The sequence below is a fragment of the Ambystoma mexicanum genome, chromosome 3q (assembly GCF_040938575.1).
Source record: "Ambystoma mexicanum isolate Mex_15411 chromosome 3q, UKY_AmexF1_1, whole genome shotgun sequence".
Taxonomy (NCBI): domain Eukaryota; kingdom Metazoa; phylum Chordata; class Amphibia; order Caudata; family Ambystomatidae; genus Ambystoma; species Ambystoma mexicanum.
The window spans coordinates 1,291,291,094-1,291,308,191 of NC_090926.1; the positions used below are offsets into that span (position 1 = coordinate 1,291,291,094).

At 46.1% G+C, this 17,098-nt stretch overlaps 1 protein-coding gene across 7 annotated transcripts in view; it reads right to left on the bottom strand.

Moving 5' to 3' along the window:
- Positions 1–17,098, bottom strand: part of RFX1 (regulatory factor X1) — a 1,381,678-nt gene that overhangs the window by 97,875 nt on the left and 1,266,705 nt on the right. For all 7 annotated transcript variants that reach the window (XM_069604381.1, XM_069604382.1, XM_069604383.1 and 4 more), the window contains one exon: positions 2,039–2,192. In XM_069604381.1, coding sequence (XP_069460482.1) covers positions 2,039–2,192 — 154 coding nt within the window. The remainder of the gene's footprint in view (positions 1–2,038; positions 2,193–17,098) is intronic.

The window sequence follows — 17,098 nt, forward strand, 5'->3', positions numbered from 1 at the left end:
AAGTGTGTGCAAAGCATGGATGCCAATAAAGGGTACACCTGCTTGGGATGAGGCTGTGGCTGAAGCTGAGCGCTACCGAAGGGAGAACGGAAAGAACGAGATAAGTAATTCGTTACTTTAGATGTAACGAAAGGGGGGAATGTATGGGAGCGAGGGACCCCCAGGTCCCCTCGCGCCGTACACTCCTCAGTACGGGACTTGGACCACATGCCTCCGGTAGTGGGGTTGCCCCTTGCCCTTATGTAAAGTTAACCACGGTTGACCGCTACATAGATGGGACTACTGAGCAGGACACGGGGCATCCATCTTTTGTGCCCCCTTTCGACTCCATCTTGGGTAAACAGGTCTCACTGCGATAGTACAGCAAGGCTCAGCTCCCCTTCCACTGCAATAGTGAAGGACAGAGACACACACATAAGGCGTGCAGGCAGCTGGCTGGCCCCCACCCTTGCACTCCCCCTGCGAAGGAAAGCTCTGCGCTCCCATTCTCACGCTGAAACTGGAGAAAGTTGCAACAACCAATATGATACAGTTTTCTTCCTCTGAGATCACTGTTAGCATGAGAACCAGCATGTGAACCAGGATGAGCTAAGCACTTTCTGCTTGTTCGTCCCCATAAACATGTAAGCCACCCACCCCCATTTAGAGCAATTTATTACCATCCTGACCCTGCTCTCCCTGTAAGGTATTTCTTTCAAGTGCCAGACCCTCGCCTGCACTGCGAAACCCACCCAACACACCCACTACTAACCTTAAGCACCTTGCCACAATATATGTTTTTACTTATACTAATAGGTCTAAAGTTTAGGAGATAAGTGAAACACAGCTTGACTCTTTTTACATGCACAATAAAGGTCAAGGCCTCCAATTAAAGCTACGAATGACCCAATTGTACTGACAATAAATACTATGTGTGATTTGTGTAAGAAATATTAAAAGTAGCATAAAATGTTTAGATAATTTGTTATTTAGTATTTTACAAATGCAACATATTAGCTTAGGTAGTGACCACAGTGACCGGACCCTGACCTACGTGGAGCACAAGATATTTGACGTCGATCATCTCGTCAGCCACTCAGCCAATCAGAAGGAAGAGATGCCACCCACACCTACAGCACCACACCGCCTGGCCAATCGGGTCCATTTAGTATTTTTTGTTAGAGTTACTTTAATTGATATATATATACGAGTGATGATGTAAAAGGTTGGAGGGTTTTTTGGGTTATTTCCTAGCTGGAGAAATAAACCATCCTTTGAACTCTTGCAGCCGGGTCTCAGTGCCTCATTCCCCGACAGGGGTTGTGTTGGTTATTTTATTTTCTCTTACACGTACTAAGCCGGGGAGAGGCACCTATACCTTCTTGGACACATAATGAGTCTCTTGCACTTGTGCACTATCTTGACCACCTCTCAGCACCCATCCACGTGCCTGACCATCATGGCTAGCTTACTGGAGATCGGCCAGCCCATACCCACTACCAATCTTGGCCAAACGCACACATGCATTCTATTTTTCCTGACAGTTTTCCCATATTTTAGACGTCGGTCTCCCAAGGGCATTCCCATAGCAAGCGTCTTGAGGCTATACTAATGGGATAAAGGCACTTTATAAATGACAAACTACTACTAATGTCATTCTCTGTAATGTTCTCTAAATTAATATTAGTGTTAAACTGTTCCGCGTTATTACATTGAAGAACTCATCTTAGAGATTTGGAGGTTGGCATTCTCTGTAGTATTTTTTGTGTATTCTTCTTTTGTTACAGTTATTATTTTGCTTGAGTAGACATGTGACTGGTATTATTTTTCTACGAGCCCTTGCAGTTTCAAGGTACAATACACAACAGATCTGCTGGTGCACTCCAGTCAGGCTTTCGCACCTATTGGTGACAGGACTCTTGAAACCCATTAGTGAGGGGTTTGCACCCCTTTACCTTTCCGCAAGATGTTAATAAGGCCTATTCTCCCATTGCCCCTTTGATACTTTGTCCAGGACTGTTGAGAGACTTCTGAGGCCTCTTTTCGGGTGGCCACTTACCTCTCCCATGACAGCGATTGGGGTCTCTCCTTTGGCCTGGGCCACACGGTGTTCGATGAGGTAGTACATATACTCATCATAAAGGAGGCGGATAAGATGGAACGATCCAAAACTTGCTGCACTCCGCAGAGTCAAATCCCGAATCACCATGGAGCTGTAGAGAAGAAGCAAGGTAGTACTGAAATAACTACAAACCAGAAATAAGAACACCAAAATAAGAGGAATAGTACAAACAAAACGCAAAGAACCAACATTGTGATGAATGCCCCTGACAGGTCCACAGAACAAGGTCATTAACAGCATCAAGTGATGACCCAGTTCAATCAGGAACCCTGCTGCATGTGATGGCAAGGCGTGTGATTCAAAATAAAATTGCAAAGCTGCATAGTAAGCGTCTTTCAAAGGAATGTGGCATGGAATGTGACCTGAGAAATTGGGTGGAGCTTTTCGGGCCATCAATAACACTTTATTCCCAGAATGGGTCGTAGAAATTCTTCACTCAGAATCTGAGGGACCAGACACTGATGAATGAAAGAATTGATAAAGCCACAACAAACTAAGTTCCCTTCTTTTGAGTATCATTTTCTAAACCACTTCCTATTTCATTTTTTTTTATCTATCGCCCTCCTGGTGCTCTCAACTTTCTGTACGGACCTCGACAGATTACTCGCAGTGTTGCTTCCTTCAGACTCTTGTTCTTCTCAGAGACAGAGGCGTTAACCTTCAACTATCTCCCACTCACAGTTCTTCTCCTTTTCTTGCTTTTTTGGACTATTACAATCTCTTCCAATATCCAGCTCCTCCATCTCATTCTTCTGGTTCTTCCCTTGATCTAATGTTCTCCTCTGTTCCTTCTACCTCATCTGTTTCCTCATGTCCTTATTCATTCTCCGATCATTTTCTGCTCTACTTCCCTTTCCTACCCCCTGCTTCCCTGTCCCTAATTCCGCAAAACAATAATTTCTCTGTCATAATCGTCAAACGTTTGACACCTCTGTTTCCATACCTTCTCTTATGTCTGCTCTTCTGTCTCTGGCTACTTTTGCTTTTCTTTCTACTGATACCGTACATTGTACTCTCAGTGCCTCCCTTTGTTCTTCCCTAGACTCTCTTCACTCTGTGAGCCCCTATTGTCCCTCATCCAAGCCTCCTCAACCCAGGATGACTGCTGATCACTGTTCTCTACACACCACACTGAGGTGTGCAGAGCATCAGTGGAAAAAACTCAATCTCCCACTGACTTTACCTCCCTTTCTACCTGTCAGGTGTGGGTTATAGGGTAGGCTGATTCATTAGTTAGTTAGTTGAGGTCTTAGGAGCCTTTTTAATTAGAGAATTTAAAAGGGAATTCAAAATGTGACTTACATTTGGAATTGGCCCTTAACTATTCTATCTGCAGAGAGAATGTTCCCCAAGTTATCATGGCTGTGATGCATCGAGTAGCTGATTGGGGAAGAGGAACTGGGCAGCTGCTGATGGAGGACAATGATAACTTAGAATATGAACTGGCATTCTCAACTGCCTTTCATTGTCCTTCCTCAAGAGGAAAGGTTCTGTGTTTTGAAGCTCTGCATTTTGAGGACTGCTTAAAAGAAACCAAGGAGTAGAATCAGGATTTGGAAGTATTCAGGAGTGAAGCTGCGTGGGACAACACAAACTGAGTCATTGGTGAGAGCACTGCGCTCTAGTTAATTTATTGAGACACTTACCCAGATTAATAATCTGTGGAGATTGAAAATATGCTTTATTTTAAAGAAATGAATAGTTTATATCTATAAAACTTTACCAGAGTAGAACTCTCATGCATGTAGTTTTTGAGGCAGCCACTCAGTGTATTTCGAAGTGAGCATGAACTCTGAGATATCGGACGCTTCATCTGAAATTAGTCAGGGACACAATTGTGTGCGCATGTGCCATGAGATGTTAAACTCTGAAGTTGCGCTCATCACAAGCGCATCATTTTGAAGTAAAGCTGAGACCAATTGGCGTTGATGCGCCTTTAGAAAGACATGTTTAATTTCCGAATACGTTACTCTCCGATGTTTGTTTGGTTCGATTCAGTGTGCATGTGTCAAGAGACCAGCATCTCTAATTATTCTGAATGCGCGCATATCAGTTGTGCCTGGAAGAGAGTGGCATTCCATGTGACAACAGTCAACTGAGTCTGCACCTGCAAGTTTTGATTCTGCACGAACTTTCCCGACTCCAAAACGCAGAGTATATTAATGAAGGAACGTTATTCAAGCATCCAGTTAAATCCACACATTTATTTCAGTTTGGGATTTTGAATGTTAGTTTCAGAACTCCTGAAAGAACTGTAATTAATAAAATTAGTTTTCTTGGACTTGTAAACTCTCAAAAATGAACTTTGAAATCAGAAAAAGTTGAATTGTGTTTCTGGGGGGAGGGAAGCGTGGTGATCACTGTCTACAAGCCCCACCTTCCCCATTTTTGCAACTCTGCCAAGCTGTCCCTGTCACCTTTTGCTATCGGAGATGGCCAAGATTAAAAACCTCTTACTAGTCTTGATTAAGGGGATCCAGGGGTCAGGAGGAGGAAGGTACAGGTAGGGAAGGAGAGAGTTTAGCAGGGGCTGGCACAGGGGGGGCAAATCTTGTCTTTAACAAAGGGATTCATCCAAGAATCCCCTGCCCGTCCCCGGCTCCCGTGGTTAAGACTCACCCATCCATGAGGAGTCGACCAGAGGTAGGTCTTCCATCATTGATACCCCTACGGAGGGACACCACCGACCTAGTCTCAAAAGCTAAGCCTCCACCTTTGTGAAACCCCGTGGGGCGAGCCCAGGGAAACATGCACCCATTGGGGTCGTGGGTTGGTGCCCTAACCCCTGGTCAGGGGAGGCCTTGGTCGGGGCATCACACATCTGAAGGCTGTACTAGTTCTACGTTCCTTCTCCATGGTGTCCCAAAACGTTCGACTGGCACAAGAGAACAAAGGGATGCCCTGCGGAATAAATCTCTACATTGGGTGCGGGCGGTGGGGGAGTGTGGGTTTGTGTCCAGGGGTTCTCTGTTGGAGTGCTCTAGACTGTCCAGTTTTTCAGCCAAATTGGATATTGTCAAACTGGTTTTTGCAGATGCCCATTTGGCAAAGGACTTATTGGGCAAATGCAATGGCCACTGGCGGGCAGGGAAAAGTGGCATCACTGTCAGGGCACCCCCCATACCTGCCCTTGTGTGCCCCGCAGAAGTCCCCTCTGGTTTTAGTCCCCTTTGAGGGGCAAATTTGACTGTCCCGGGCCCGAGGCGCTACGGGAGTAACCCGAGGGAAGGGGAGGATGGTTCCTGATCATTGGCCAAAAGTTCTCTTCGAGGGCAACCATGGAGGGCCCGGTCTTCTGCATGGTCTATTGTTTTTTCTTTGATGTGTTTTTTGTAATCATGTATTAGAACTGTTTTTTAGGATGCACTTAGAAGGCCTTTCAGCCCGAAAAAATTTGAAAAAAAAAGATTGTTAAACAATGCACAAATAGAAGACAATCTTCTGTACAAAGAGAACTGGGAGAAGTACATAGCAGAAACGATCACGGAAGAGGAATGGGCACACAGATCATCCAAATGCACCGCGATCAAGGAATTGGCGTAGAAACTGTGTTATAGGTGGTATACGTCCCCCTATCACCTACACAAAATGAATACAAAATACTGCCCAGACAGCAGGAGAAGGTGTGGTGAGAGGAGAGACCTGTATCACATGTGGTGGACATGCCCAAAGGCAGTGATGTACTGGAAAGAAGTGCTGGGGCAGATAAATGAAATAATGGGAGAGGACATACCATTGACACCAAAAGTGGTTTTACTTGGAGTGGTAGCAGAAGGCACATACACAGCATTGGGGCACAAAGTTACCCTAATCACACACTTATTGATGGCAGCGAGAATGACGTTGGCACAGGGATGGAAGAATGAATCGGGACCACCAATAGCTTGGTGGTGGGTAAAGATCTGGGGGGTCATGACAATGGAAAATATATGTGCCCTAAAAGCAGGTAAATACTTGAAATTCTTGGCGATCTGGAACCCTTTCCAGGACTTTGTAAAGGATAGAGAAGCCCACTTCCATAAACTGCGAATACTCAAGTGCATTCATGTCAGCTGAGACCCTGAAGACGAGCAGGAGTCTTAGGTCAGACGATAACCCAACAATGGGGGAAGAGACTCTGGTTCCAAGTAAGTTGGGGAAATGGGAAGGGGGGTGTTCTAGTTAAGGAAAAGTGACATTTGTTAGGGATTTATGGAAAACATTCGGGGGCAACAGTACTGTTGTAAAAATAGACTTTGTTTGAACACTAAAGGATTTGTTATGTAAATGTTATACACAGTAATCACTTAACATGTTGTAAACGGTACATGCCCTCGATGAATAAATAAAACTGGTCAAAAAAAGTGAATAAAATGGTTGCAGGACCAAATCATTTTGAGGAGAAGAAGTGTGCCCATTTCTGCCAAATTAAGATCTGTTCCTTTGGCCATAAGGGAAGGTGTAAAGAACGAACTCGATAAGTTATTACAGATGGGTATCATCGAAAAGGCAGGAGGAGTAGAATCAACGTCGCCTTTAGTTGTTGTCAAAAAAGGGTCAGGAGAATTGAGGTTCTGTGTAGACCTACGTGAGCTTAACAAATGGGTATTGGTGTAGGGCATCCTGTGCCGAATATGGGAGACATGTTGTCCAGAGTACTCCAAGGATAGGTGTTCTCGAAACTTGATATGGCATCGGCCTATCACCAGTTTGAGTTGCATCACTCATGAGGGCATCTTTCAGTTTAGAAGGATGCCGTTTGGATTAGGGTCGGCCTCGTCTGTATTTCAAATGGTCATGGACAGGCTATTTAAGGGAGAGAAGGGCGTCTTCTGCATAAGATGGAAGTCATTAGTGGAGAAAAAAAGTATATTGGCAGACAGTTTATCGAGGTTGAGTGTGGTGACTAGTCCTGGTAAGGAGGATAATGGTATGGAGATGGTGTTTGTGAATACTGAAGGAATTGTGTCCAGGGAAGAGTGGATGGAAGAAGCAGGTAAAGATGCAGTACTTGTGCAAGTGATGGCATATGTTGAGTCATCAGCGTGGCCAAGGAAGGGGGACTTAAGGCAATGCGAAAAGCCCTTTTGGGAAGTGAAGGATGAAATGTGTGTGGTCAATGGTATTGTGTTAAAATGGGAGCGTGCTGTAGTCCCTGAGGGCATCCGGAATGGAGTAATCGATTTGGCTCATTGTGGGCATATTGGGATCACCAAGACGAAAGGTGTTCTAAGGAATGATTACTGGTGGCCGGGATTTGACAAAGACATTGAGAGAGGGTTGAGGGAGTGTCAATTTTGTGTCGGATCAGCGAAGGGGTTGGAGGCAAGGAAGCGGCCCCTTGTGGAATGTAATGTCCCGGCGAGTGTGTGGATTGAGTTGGCCATTGATATTATGGGTCCTGTTGATCTTGGATATGGAAGGGGAAAGTATATTGTGTTGCTTATTGATTTATTTTATTTTCAAGGTGGTGCGAGTTTAGTCTTGTCAAGGATATTTCTGGCGAAAGCATGGTTAAAGTTATTCAAATCATCCTGAAAAAAACGGCATGTGGAGACGGAATGCCGAAATGCACGTCATGCCAGATGGGCTTATTATTTTTGCAACTTTGATTTCCTGATCTCCGATATCCCAGGTATACAGAACGGGGTAGCAGACGCGCTTTCCCGAAGCTGGCCCGATACAGAACAAGAGACTGGAGCTACACATACAGTAAGGGATAGAATACTACCTAACCCTAAGATCATAACAGCCATCAACAGCTTTCTTCAGAGCGTGCAGTGTGAGTACAGAACTTGGTCAAGACAAAGGCTATTGTCTATGGGCCTTCAAGAAAGAGAAGGATTATGGTTTCTTGAATCAGCCCTCTTTCTTCCCACTAAGAACCTCCAAGAACACACCCTTCGTCTCTGCCATGACCTCCCCCTAGCCGGTCATAAAGGGCAAAAGGCCACCTTTGATCTGCTCACCAGAAGCTTCTGGTGGCCTTCTGTACGAACAGATGTGAACACATACGTCAGGACATCTTCAGTATGTGTCAGTTCCAAGGTCTCTAGGCAGATGCCACTTGGCTTGTTACAACAGGCAGACTTGCCTTCTAGCCCTCGGGAGAATCTGTCTATGGACTTTATAGTGGAATTACCTCCTTCCCAGGGAAAGACCGCTATAATGGTCACAGTTGACTCCTTTTCCAAACTGGCCCATTTTTTCCCCCTTGTTGGGGTACCCTATGCTACTGAGACTGCTTCTGTGTTTCTCAGGGACATCGTGAAGCTGCATGAACTACCTCGCGTCATCGTTTCCGACCGAGGAGTACAATTCACCTCAGGATTTTGGTCTATTTTGTGCAAGGAGCTGGGAATTCACAGGGCATTATCATCGGGATATCACCCTCAGTCTAATGGACAAACTGAAAGACTCAATGCCACCCTGGAAGAATATCTACGGTGCTTCTGCAATAAGGAGCAAGACAATTGGGCATCTCTGTTATCTATGGCGGAATTCACGTACAACAACACCGTTCACACTGCTATTGGAATGAGTCCGTTTCAATGCACCTACGGTTATCACCCTCACTCTCTACCGGCAATGCCCTCTGGCGGTAACAAGGCACCTGCAGTGGACGAGGTTGTATCCAGGATCCAACGTATTCATAAATTAGCACTGCAGACTTTGGAGGAAAGTCGTAACACATACAGGAAGTACGCTGATGCTAAAAGAAGACCTAATCCTCAATGGGGTCCAGGTTCAATGGTCTGGCTATCCACCCGGTATTTACCTCGCTGGGCACGAATGGGCAAGTTCTCACCTAGATACATAGGACCATACAGAGATGAGGCAAGGATCAATCCCGTTGCCTACAAATTGAAGTTGCCTTCTAAAGGGCCATGTGGAAGATCCTTACCGGAGGCGTACAGGAAGACAAAGGTAACTGTACCAGAGGAATCCCAGGAATACGAGGTCGCTAGACTGGTTGATTCTCGTTATCAACGAGGAACCTTACAGTACCTGGTGCATTGGAAGGGATATCCCAGCTCCGAGAGGTCCTGGGAGCCCAAGGCTCATCAGTGCACCAAGGCTGGTTCAGAGATTCCACAGATTGAACCCAAGTAAGCCAGGTGGGTCTGGACATAGAAGGGGCATACTGTAATGCATCGCCCGTGGAAGATCTGGAGTCGCTGGAGACATACTTAATATGGCGGCTAGGAACATCTTCAGCGGTCTATGCCTCCTCCAAGATGGCCGCCGGCACGTATTTACGTGTGACGCACCGAGGCTTCGGTGCGTTGTATCTGTTTACTTTGTAAAGTCCCCAACGCTTGTCTCCTAGCTCTTGTACTATTCTAATTATCTTTCCATTTCCTATATTCCCTTGCAGTTACTCCCTTTTCTCACCGTGGTTCGAGTCTTTGTGGGTTTATTTCTTGTGGTATTTTTTCCCAGTTAAGTTCACCGAGAGGTAAGCCTTAAACTCCTCTGTATCTGTCCCTCCTTGGCAGTTTCTCCCTTTCCGTTCCCTTTTCTGTCTCTGTATTTCCCTTCTCTGTCCTCTATTCCTGTTTCCCCCCTCAGTACTCTCTCGACTCCCCTTCTTTTCCCTGTATTCCCTCGTTATTCTCAATTCTCAGGATACCCATCTACCTACCTTCGGGCTCCTCTGTCAAGCCCACCGGACGCCTTCGGGCTCCTCTGTAAAGTCTACCGTTACTTTTGGATTGCAGTTTTGTATCTTCTCTGTTCCTTTCATTGCCGCAGCCTCCGGCGTACGGAGCTGAACTTCTAAATGGACTCCCTTCCCGGGAATTTCGGAACAGAGTGTCAGCTTCATTGAACTATCTTACCTACAAACTCACTGCCAGATTCTGAAAGAAGGACTCCGTCTGACAGGGTTTTTTCTAGCCTCACAGCTTTTTCCCTGAAATTGGGGGCTGACTCCCGGGAGGCTCCTGGGGCTTGGTTCCCATCCGGTCACAGTGGCCTCCGGGGAGTCACATCCGTATTTGCATCAAAAGAAGAGCAAGGAATCTAGGAAGCCTAGACGGAAGGACTCCACCGGAGATTCAGGTGAGGAGGAGTTGGAAAAAAGGGGTATCAAAGGTTCGAGTTCTTACAACTAGACTTGGCCCAGTTCCCCAGCCTGTGTTGATTGACTCTGACTCTGAAGAATATGAGGTGAAAGCAATATTGGATTGTAGTAAGCCAAGGGGAAAACTGCAGTATTTGACTGATGGGGAGGGTTATGGGCCAGAGGAGAGATTGTGGGAATTTGCTGAAGATGTCCATGACCCATTGTTAGTTGCCAGATTTAAAAAAAGGTTTCCAATTAAACCAAGCCCTGAGGTCGGGTCCTGAGGAGGGGGTACTGTCAGGTGTGGATCATAGGGTAGGCTTATTCATTACTTAGTTAGTTGAGGTCTTAGGGGCCTTTTTAATTAGAGAATTTAAAATGGAATTCAAAATATCACTTTCATTTGGATTGTCCCTTAACTATTCTATCTGTAGAGAGAATGGTCCCCAAGCTATCATGGCTGTGATGCATCGAGTAGCTTATTGGGTAAGAGGAACTGGGCAGCTGCTGAGTGGAGGACAATGATAACTTAGAATATGAACTGGCATTCTCAACTGCCTTTCATTGTCCTTCCTCAAGAGGAAAGGTTCTGTGTTTTGAAGCTCTGCATTTTGAGGAATGCTTAAAAGAAACTAAGGAGTAGAGTCAGGATTTGGAAGTATTCAGGAGTGGAGCTGCGTGGGACAACACAAACTGAGTCATTGGTGTGAGCGCTACTCTTTAGTTCATTTATTGAGACACTTACCCGGATTAATAATCTGTGGAGATTGAAAATATGCTTTATTTTTAAGAAATAATATAGTTTAGGTAATTAGTTAGGTTCTTGGTTTTGGCGCTGCGTTTTAGAAGGAGTTAAAGCATCTATAAAACTTTACCACAGTAGAACTCTCATGCATTTCGTTTCTGAGGCAGTCGCTCAGTGTAATTCGAAGTGAGCATGAACTCTGAGATAGCGTTATTCACAGACGCTTCATTTGAAATTAGTCAGGGACACTATTGTGTGTGCATGCGCCATGAGATGTTAAACTCTGAAGGTGCGCTCAGCAGAAGCGCATAATTTTAAGTAAAGCTGAGACCACTTGGCGTCCATGTGCCTTGAGAAAGACTTAATTTCAGAATACGTTACTCTCCGATGTTTGTTTGATTTGATTCAGCCTGCATGTGTCAAGAGACCAGCACCTCTAATTATTCTGAATGCGCGCATATCAGTTGTGCCTGGAAGAGAGTGGCATTCCATTTGACAACAGTCGAGTAAGTCTGCACCTGCATGTTTTGATTCTGCACAAACTTTCCCGACTCCAAAACGCAGAGTATATTAAGGAGTGAACGTTATTTAAGCGTCCAGTTAAAGCCAGAGCCATTTATTTCAGTTTGGGATTTTGAATGTTAGTTTGAGAACTACTGAAGGAACTGTAATTAATAGAGTTGTTTTGGGCATGTAAACTCTTAAAAATGAATTTAGGAATAATGGTCTGAGAGAATTTTGGGATATTTTATAATGAACTTAGAAATCAGAAAATGTTGAATTGCGTATTTAAGTGAGCCTAAAACTTGTGGGAAGTTAGATACATTGTAAACCAAGGGTCTGCTCCTATTTTAAGTTTCTTTGAAGCTGAGGACTCATCCCTACTTTTTGAGCACAATAAGTACCTCCCAGCTCTTCGAGACGGTGGAACGGGTACTGGTTGTAACTTTGGGAAGGGAAGGGGGTCAGTGTCTGAGAGCTGAAGTAACCTTGCTTCTTGTGTTCTTGCCCTCTGTAGATTCTCAACTACGTTGAAGACTGAAGTATGTGTTTTTGTTTTCTCCTCTTCGCCTTTTCCTCATGGGTTTTTGGATTTATGCTGCAGTATAGATCAGCATTTGACCAAACACTTTGGAGGTTCTGTGGGGCTCGGCAGCCGGACACTACTATTCAGAAGTCCTATGACCTGCCCTTGTTGCTGCTAAAAAACGTTACTTTTCTAACCTTATTGTCGCTTTTCCCGCCCTCTACGTCTTTTTCAACTTCTCAATTGTATCCTCTCCCCTCCTTCTTCTGACCTGTCTCTCTCTTCTTCGTTTACTCCCTCTGACTTTCAATGTCTTCATCTCTAAGGTTACACTCATTCATTCCTCCTTATCATCCATCAGCAGCACATCATCCTTTATCCCTCATCTTCCTTCCTCAGATTTTTCCTCCTTTTCTCCTATTTTTGAGTCTGATACGGCTTCTTACCTTACTCTTGCTCATCCCACTGCTTTTCCTCTTGATCCTATCAACTCCCCTCTTATTGCAAAGCTCTCCCCTCGCCTGTTGCCTTTTCTAACTTCTATTATCAACCTGTTCCTTTCTTCTGCTACATTTCCCACTGAATTTAAGATTGCGGTTATCCTCCCACTTCTAAAACCCTCTCTGGACACCTTTGCACCATCAAGCTACAGTATCATCTCTCTTCTTCCCTATCTTTCAAAAGTCCTGGAACGTGTGGTCTATACTCCAGTCTCATTTCACCATCATCTCAACTCTCTTCTCCCTCCAAGTCAATCAGATGTTTGTCCATTACACTCTCTCTGTCTCTAATTGTATTTCATCTGCCAGGCATGCTAAACTTTCTTCTATTTTGATCTTACTTGATCTCTCAGCAGCTTACGATACGGTGGATCTTGTACACTTCTGTCCACTCTACATTCTTTAGGGTTCTCTGGTAATGTTTGTTCCTGGTTTAGGTCTTACCTGCCTGATCAGTCTTTCTCTGTTGCATGGGGTAACTCAAAGTCCCCCTCCTTTCCTCTTGCTCATGGAGTTCTCCATGGCTCAGTCCTGGGTCGTCTTCTTTTCTCATTGTACACTTCTCCTTTGTCCTCTGTTATTTCTTAATTTGGGATTTCATTGCATTGCTATGCTGACAACTCTCAACTCTATCTCTTTCTCTTTCTCTGTGTTGTATGATTCTCTTTGCCCTAATTTCTGAATGTCTTCTTTCAATTCAAAATTGGATGAACTCACATTATTTACACCTCAATGCTTCTAAGAAAGAAATTCTATTATTTCCTGCTTCTACTGTTCCTTCCCCAATTTCCACTGCTATTAACCTTCCTCCTGCCTCTCTTCCCTTCACATCCTCCGCCCATAACTAGGGTGTTCTTTTCCATTCTTTGCTTTCCTTTTCCTCACATATTTTTAATATCGCTCGCTCCTCTTGTTTCCAACTCCTTAATATTCATAAATCTCAGCCCTTGCTCACATTCCATTCCACCAAGCTTCCTATAAATGCATTAGTCTTCTCTCGTCATGATTACCATTCCGGTTTTCTTGTTGGTCTTCCTGATTCCCATTTTGCTTCTCTACGTTTCATTGTTAACTTGGCGATTCAAACTCTTAGTGGAATCCCCCTTGCTCTTCTGTTCCTTCTTCTTGATACTCTCTTTACTGGTTATCTTTTGAATCTCGTCTGCAGTTTCGCTTTCTTTGCTTTACCTTCAGATGTCTCCATGGACTGGCCCAATAAATAACATACAACTACAAATGTATTGACCTATGGATTTTTCAATGAAGAATCAGCAGGTGATGAGTAATAAAAACTATATATATATGTTCTTCCAAAAACACTCAGAGCGGCAGACAACTGCAGACTGTGGTAAACAGAGTGAGAAGAACCCATAGAATGACACAGAGACAAAAACAGGTATGGACAAACATTATTACAGGGATTGACCTACACTCAGACAAACTTCCCATAGATTTCTATTCGCATATATGTGGGGGGAGATGCTTGGTTTACAGTTTACCCTGATGTTTGTTTGAAAATGTTTCCTAATGTGATTGTATGCAATATTCTTTCAACCCAAACCTAAGTTCCTGCTGTGGCAGTATTCCAATGTCATTGGAGGGAATGTTGAGCTAACATTCACATTTTGGTGCTATGCCTGGGTTCTGAATTCACATTTGCCTGCATGTGTGCGTTTCTATCACAGGCAGTTGAGTTTAACAAATGAGCTATCCAACCAGGTAATTGAAGTTCATTCTCTGCTAAGCAGTGGCTACCAGGATAATCTGAATCCCAAATCTTGGTCCTAATGAAGACAGGGTTGGCCAAAATCGTATAAGGACAGAGATAAAAAAACAGGGCAGAGGTTGAATAACTATGATAACTACAGCATCTCCTTCAAACACAGTGTTAAGAAGAATTATAAGTTACTCACCGTAGTGTCTAACGTACTCTTAGTCCTTATTCCCCTTTCCTCCATACTGCATGGGCGTCCCTTCCAAGGGACGGGAGACGGAACCTTTTTGACCAGAAAAAAACTTCTTCCCCTTTAAATTTAGAGGCGCGCATCGGTGCGGCCCTGGGAGCATGCGCTGCCCTGACTCCGCCCTCCGGCGCCACACCTCAGTCCCCATTGACGCGTCGAAAATAGATTTAACATTGCCTAATGACACCAATACTATTAGGGAGGATGATGAGACGTATGGAGGAAAGGGGACTAAGGACTAAGGACTTATGTTAGTCACTACGGTGAGTAACTTATAATTACTCTTACGTCCCATCCCCTTTCCTCCATACTGCATGGGCGATTACAACTGAATGTAGCCCCAGGGTGGAGAGGAGACCCTCCTTAAGCAAATAGGTTCCTGAGAACCGCCTGTCTGAAAGCCGCATCAGATCTAGAGCCGGCATCCAAACAGTAATGCTTGCAGAAAGCCGAGGGAGTGGCCCAAGTGGCCGCCCTGCTTATGACTTGCTAAGAGACATCATGGCGCTGGAATGCAATGGGCGGTGCCTTGGCCCTGACTGCGTGGGCATGCATGTTGGTCAGGAGCGGCGTGTGCTGGCCCTCGTACGCTTCTTTGATGGCCGAGACCATCCAGCAGGATATGGAGGACTTGGAGGCCTGATAGCCTGGTCTTGAGCCTCCGAAAGTGACAAACAGGGCGTCCGATCTGCAGATCTCCTTGGTCCTGTCCAAGTAGAATTTGAGGACACGCCCGACATCCAGGCAGTGCAGCACTCTCTGTGCTTCATCCTTAGGATCAGCAAAGAACCTAGGAAAGACTATTTCCTCATTCAAGTGGAAAGCAGACGGCACCTTGGGCAGAAATGCTGGGTGTGTTCGCAGGACTACTTTGTCCCTGTGAAAGGTAGTATATGGTTCCGAGGGAACAGCGCCTGGATTTCGCTGACTCTACAAGCCAAGGCCGACTAGTAAGTCCGTCTTGATGGTGACCAGCCTGAGGTCCGCGGATGCTATTGGCTCAAACGGTTTGGGCGTGAGTGCGCCCAAGACTATATTAAGGTCCTACACGGTGTGCAGCCTCTTGATGGGCGGGTAGAGCCTTGAGAGCCCCGTCAAATGTTTCTTGACGATAGGATTGGAGGAGAAGATCCCCTCCTCCCAGTTCCTGAAAGCCCCGATGGCTGCGAGGTATGTATGACAGGTGTCCATCTGCACACCCGAGTGGGCGAGGTACGATGAGAAGGAGAGCACGTCATCCGAAGTACATGCCCGGGGGTCGATTTCCTTGGAGTCTGCCCAGTGGCAGGCCCTGGTCCATTTACTTTTATACTGAGCCCTGGTAGCCTTGCTCCTTGCGCCCTGTTTGATTTCCAGATTAGCCTGGGAGAGGCTGAGGTGCCGCAGCATTACCTGCTCAGGCACCACAATGTGAGGTCTAGTTTCTGAGGTATGGGGTGGATGACCCTGCCCCTCTGCTGCGCCAGAAGATGTTCTGGGCCAGTCGGGAGGTGAATCGGAGGCATCTCCGATAGGCTGTGCAGCTCCGAAAACCATGGCCTGGCCGGCCACCATGGAGCTATTAGAATGATGTTGAACTGGCGAGACTCCTTGATTTTGCAAATCACTCTGTGAATCAGTGGAGTGGTCGGGAAGGCGTAAGCCGTCATGCCGTTCCACTGAAGCTGAAATGCGTCGTCCAGGGAGCCGGGGCCCTGTTCCTGTCCCTGCCAGGAGGCAAACTGAAGGCACTTCTTGTTGTGCCAGGTGGCAAAGAGATCCACCTAGGGATGACCCCACTTGTTGAAGATCTCCTGAATAACGAGGTTGTTTAACTGCCACTCGTAATTGTCTGCTCCCAACCTGCTAAACCTGTCTGCCTCCAGGTTGCCTTCCCCCGGGAGGTGGACTGCCGTGAGGTAGATGTCGCTTTCCAGGGCCCATTCCCACATGCTGATTGCCAGTCTGCACAGAGGAGGGGATCTGGTGCCTCCCTGCTTGTTGACCTAGTACATGCTGGTCGACTTGTCTCTCTGGAGGAGGACAACCTTGCCCCTGAGAAGTGGTAAGAAAGTTCTGAGCGCTAGCCAGGTGGCGTTCAGCTGTAACCAACTGATGTGGTATTCCTGCTCTTGTCAAGTCCAGATGCCGTGGACAGAGATCATCCAGGGTGGCTCCCCAGCCCTCGAGTAAGGAGTCTGTGGTGATGGTGGCCTGCGGGGGAGGCGGCCGAAAGGTTGCAGTCCCTGGACCACCATGTTAGGTCCGGGTGGAGAGATAAGGGAACGTTGATCATCTCGGATTGAGAGCCCCGCTCTTGGTTCCATGAAGCCGCAAAGTGAAGCCGGATCCTCCTCATTATCAGTCTGGCGTGAGGGACGGCTAATAGGACCCCCGCCAAGAGACCCAGGACATGCTGGTACCACCACGCCGAGGTCACCTCTCTGTTGAGAAAGTGGGCGGTGGCCCTCTTGATGGCTGAGATCTTGTCCTTCGATGGAAATACCTTTCCGGAGCACGTGTCCCAGATGAGGCCCAAGAAGTATGCGTGGGCTGCAGCTGCGACTTCCTGAGATTGAGCGAGAAGCCCATATCGTGCAGTGTGTTCATCAGGGCATGGGAAGAGTGGTGAACCGCTTCCGGAGATGTAGCCCTGACGAGCCAGCCGTCGAGGTATGGGTAAATGTGGAGGCCGTGCGCTCTGTGTTCATGAGCCGGATAAAGACCCTGGGGGC